Source organism: Nicotiana sylvestris, chromosome 5 (assembly GCF_000393655.2).
Source record: "Nicotiana sylvestris chromosome 5, ASM39365v2, whole genome shotgun sequence".
Classification (NCBI taxonomy): domain Eukaryota; kingdom Viridiplantae; phylum Streptophyta; class Magnoliopsida; order Solanales; family Solanaceae; genus Nicotiana; species Nicotiana sylvestris.
In genome coordinates, this window is record NC_091061.1 from 162626048 (window position 1) to 162630627 (window position 4580).

Genomic DNA, 4580 nt, shown 5'->3' on the forward strand with positions numbered 1-4580 from the left:
ATCTATTTTTATACCGATCAACTTTCTTTCAACCCACCAAACTTAGTCGATTTTTTGTCGGTAATCCTTTAAAACGACCAGTTGTTAGGTCAATTTCGCTAGGAAATGGCCCTATCTTTAATAGTGTTTGTTAATTTTTTTGATAATAACAGGGGCGGAATTAGCGAAAAGAGTATGAGTTTAGTAGAATCCAGTAACTTTGGTCCAAATCCTATATAATTGTTGATAATTCCACTGAGTACATTAGTATATATAATAAACTTCAGATCCCATAAATTTCAAATCCTAGATCCATTTCTACCCAATAAACTAAACTTCAGAAGCCATAGATTTCAAATCCTGGATCCATTTCTGCCCAATAAACCATACTAGAACTTGTGATTTAATTATATAAACTAAAATGTTTCTGGTTTAAACTGAGGTGATTATACTCAGAAAACTTGAGGGGTCTGGTTGATAAAAGATACAAGGGAATAAATAGTCAAATGAAAAGAAAATTAATAAACAAGTGTTATAAGCTCTAAGGCATTTATCTTGTTCTTTCTCTACAATCCATTCTTGACATATCAACACTAAAAACAAATGTAGAAAAATAGAAATAAGCTTCACAAGATTAGGCTAAGATTAAAGATGAGTATTGAGAATGTCACCACCTTTCTTCCCACAAACCAATCAAACAGAAATTTTCCAAAAAAAAAAAAAAAAATACATGCAAAAATATTTTAAGCTTATTTTTGGACATATAATGTTAATGAATTACACCACTTACATTCTTGGCTTGACCTTAGCTCTTAAAGGATTTTTCATCACCACAGTAAATTTTAATTTCTCAGTAAAATCCACTTTGCTATTTGCCGGGTAAGCGGACCATTCAAACTCTTGAACCATTCGGGCCAACATCAAATTTATATGCACCGTTCCCAGACCCAAACCCGGGCAAATCCTCCGCCCGACCCCGAATGGCATCATCTTCACCCCGGTCACACCCGTAATATCAGCATCCTCCCGCCCGGATAGAAACCTATCCGGGTCAAACTTTTCAGGGTCGGACCAAACTTTCGGGTCATGCGAGATCCCGGGTACAAAAAACTCCACATTAGCATCTGTGGGTATGTCATACCCACCCAATGTTGTTGGCTCCGTTACTGCATGGGTAAATGTAACGTACGTAGGAGGATGTTTACGTAAAAGCTCCTTTACGACGGCGTTTAAATAAGGCATCTTATCCATATCCTTTTCGTCAACCTTTCTGTCACCCACTGTATTTCTAATCTCTTCGTATATTCTATTCTGTATGCTTGGATTTTCGATCATTCTCCCTATGGCCCACTCTATTGCAGTAGCGGTTGTGTCGGTCCCACCGTTCAAGAACTCTGAACATAGTGTTACAAGCTCCGGATTTGTTGGTCCTGACTTTTTACCTGTCGAAAATATAATTAAGTAAACATAACCATATTCTCTGGAACAATTCAAACTTTTAGTTAAAGTGATCATGTAATTCAACATTACCTTCGATCTTAACGTCAAATAAAGTGTCTAGGTACGAAAACGAGGCAGCTGTCTTGTCGGACCCTGGATTTCGTATAGCTCTTCGACGTTTCTCGATCAAAGGGACAAGTGTTTCTATTTGTCGCTTGCGAACTTCGCGAACTCTCTTACGTTGTTTATAACCAACAAACAAGCTCAGTATAGGAAGAAAATCATCTATTCTTGGATGAAGCTCCATCAGCACATCCTTCATCATTTCATCAACGGTTTCAATCATTTTTTCATCCATTTCAACACCAAAACACATAACCAAAAGTATATAAAACACCGCGAAACGCGCGTTTTTCAGCACCCAAACGACGTCGTTATTGGCCTTAGCATCTGCATGTATCCTTTCAATCAACTTATCCATTGCCATTTCTCTACATTCACGAAACTCTTTCACTCTACTCGAACTAAGCATATTTTGGACCATATTTTTTCTAAGGGATCGCCAAAGTGGCCCGTAAATTGCTGCATTGACACTGAATTTGTTGCAACTGAAAATGGTTCGGGTCGGGGTTTCACTCGGGCGGGTAGCGAAAATTTGACCCTTTTCAATTAAAGCTTCGTAAGCCAAGTCAGCACTGCTAACAACAATCATAGTACGAGCACCCATTTTGAGTGTGAAAATGGAGCCATATTTAGGTTTGAGCTCTCTTACATATTCGAAAAATTGCTTACCAGAACTAGCTATTTGAAAAAGGTTACCGACTACCGGCCAACCCGGTGGTCCTGGAGGAAGATTGTATTTGGTTTTTCGTGTGAATAATAAGATGAAAGCTGAGACAAGAATGGCCAAAGCTGTGACTATGCAGTTCATAGTTGTGAATAATATCCCTCTAGGTATTATTTGTAACACCTTCTATAATAAAAAGGAAATGAATGCTCTCTAACACAAGAACAAGGATATGGAAAGCCTTTTATAAGGAAAATGGTAAGGTACTTTTTTCTGATTGTAAAAAAGGCAATAAAACCTTTAAGGCTGCTTGGCTGGCAATAATTGCCTTCAAGACGGCTTAATAAATACTCTTCCAGCACTAAATTTAAAAAAAAAAATAAGACTTTTGAATTTGTGATCTCAAGTAACTTTTATATATTTATGTGATAATAAATCATCTTATTAATAGTAAAATAAAAAAATTAAAAGTTAAATTATTTTAAAATATAAAAAATAATATTTTTTTTATTACATATTTAAAAGGAAAGAATCCCCATAATTTGAGACTGATTAGTGTGAAGTGATGTGCATAGTTAGAACTTTGGATCATTTAGACAAGAGGAGTCGGCAAGAATCCAACTATCCAACTACTTTACCAGTAGTCATTAAAATTCAACTGTAAGTTGGTTTTTGGAACAATTGGTAAAGAAAACATATACTCCTATTTATTAAACTCATGAAATAGACATCTATTGAAGGCTTTCCCTGTATAGCGTTGTAATAGTAACAATGCATTTTCAAACTTAATTTTAGTCTATAATATAATTATGGTAAAAATTTAATTGCGTTCAAAATTTACACCAAATAAATAAATGCATGCAGGGCAATGTTTGCTTCATCTACACATTTATCACTTAACTAGTTAATTTACCCGCGCTTCACGCGGTCTTACAAAGATAAAATATGAACGAAAATTTATTGTTACATTTTTTATATTTAAAAAAAACCTTTACTCTTTGTTCAATTTTACCTTCTTTGTATTCTTCAACCATAAACCATAATTGTGCTCTAATTATATTTTCAAGGTTGATTGCTTCTTTCTACGATCTTTAAGACTCGCTCAGGATTCTCTTTCTCTATTTTTTTTTATACACACGGAAGAGTATACTTAGCTCCTTTGCAAGAACTTCATCGAGCTAATTTGAAGGTTTAAATTGTATCGCTAAATCTTCGTTTATCAATGAAAATAAAAATTAAATAATAATAATTAAGGCAATATACTTGAATGAACATTAACTATTGATGTTTTTTTTTATACACACGGAAGAGTATACTTAGCTCCTTTGCAAGAACTTCATCGAGCTAATTTGAAGGTTTAAATTGCATCGCTAAATCTTCGTTTATCAATGAAAATAAAAATTAAATAATAATAATTAAGGCAATATACTTGAATGAACATTAACTATTGATGTTCATTAAGTATGCCATATTTTGATGATATCCTACGTCATGCCACAAACTGATATCATTACTTTTAAATAATTAAATTTTAAAAATAAAGTATCTGCAAAAGAAATTACATATATTGAAATTTTACAATTCAACAGAACAAATAATTCTTCTGTACTATTATATGATATAATAAGAGTAATAAATACATTTGTTTTTGTATTCCTATAATATCTTTGCATTACCCCTCATTTTCATTATTTTTCTCTATTTCTGTATTTGGAATAGTATTGAATTTCCAAAATACGATATCTAAGGAAAAAGAGAAAATATAACATATAAAAACACTTAATAAAAATTAGAAAATTGCTTCTATAATATTTAATCAAAGTTCAACTAAACTTTAGTTTTAATTGTATTGTTAAAATTTTATTATTTTACGATATTATATTAATACAAAGAATACGAAATATGATCGATACCAAACAATCAAGGTAAAAATACACATAAACACATTATTTCTAAAAAATAAATGACAAAATAAAGACAAAGAAGAAGAAGGAAAAGGAGAAGCAACAGAAAGAGGAGGAGGAGAAGAAGTTATTAATTCCCTCTCCATTCTATTTAAATCATCTTATATCTATCCTTAATCAAACCTATTCATTTTTGGAAAATTTAAAACAAATAATAGCAATATTACACAGAAAGAACAAAAATAAAATTTTCAACCACATCATATAACGACGTAGATTTTGGGGGTGTAACAATAAGACGTACAATACATTTTCATTCATAAACAAAAACATCCTAACACTTAGCACACCAAGAGGAACCTACTAATACATATATATAATATTTCTGTAAATCTAGATGTCATACATATATGTAATTTATAAGTTGTAACAAAAAATGGTTTCATGTATATGCACAAAACAGAATCTGT

General features: G+C 32.3%; 1 protein-coding gene across 1 annotated transcript; it reads right to left on the minus strand.

The window, feature by feature from the left end:
* Positions 1–486: 486 nt before the first annotated feature.
* Positions 487–2525, minus strand: LOC104228140 (cytochrome P450 77A1-like). The gene is made up of 2 exons (XM_009780548.2): positions 1510–2525; positions 487–1421 (listed from the first exon to the last, which is right to left on the minus strand). Exons 1-2 carry the CDS (start codon positions 2348–2350, stop codon positions 766–768), a joined length of 1497 nt encoding a protein of 498 aa, XP_009778850.1. The 5' UTR covers positions 2351–2525; the 3' UTR covers positions 487–765.
* Between the last annotated feature and the right edge of the window lie 2055 nt (positions 2526–4580).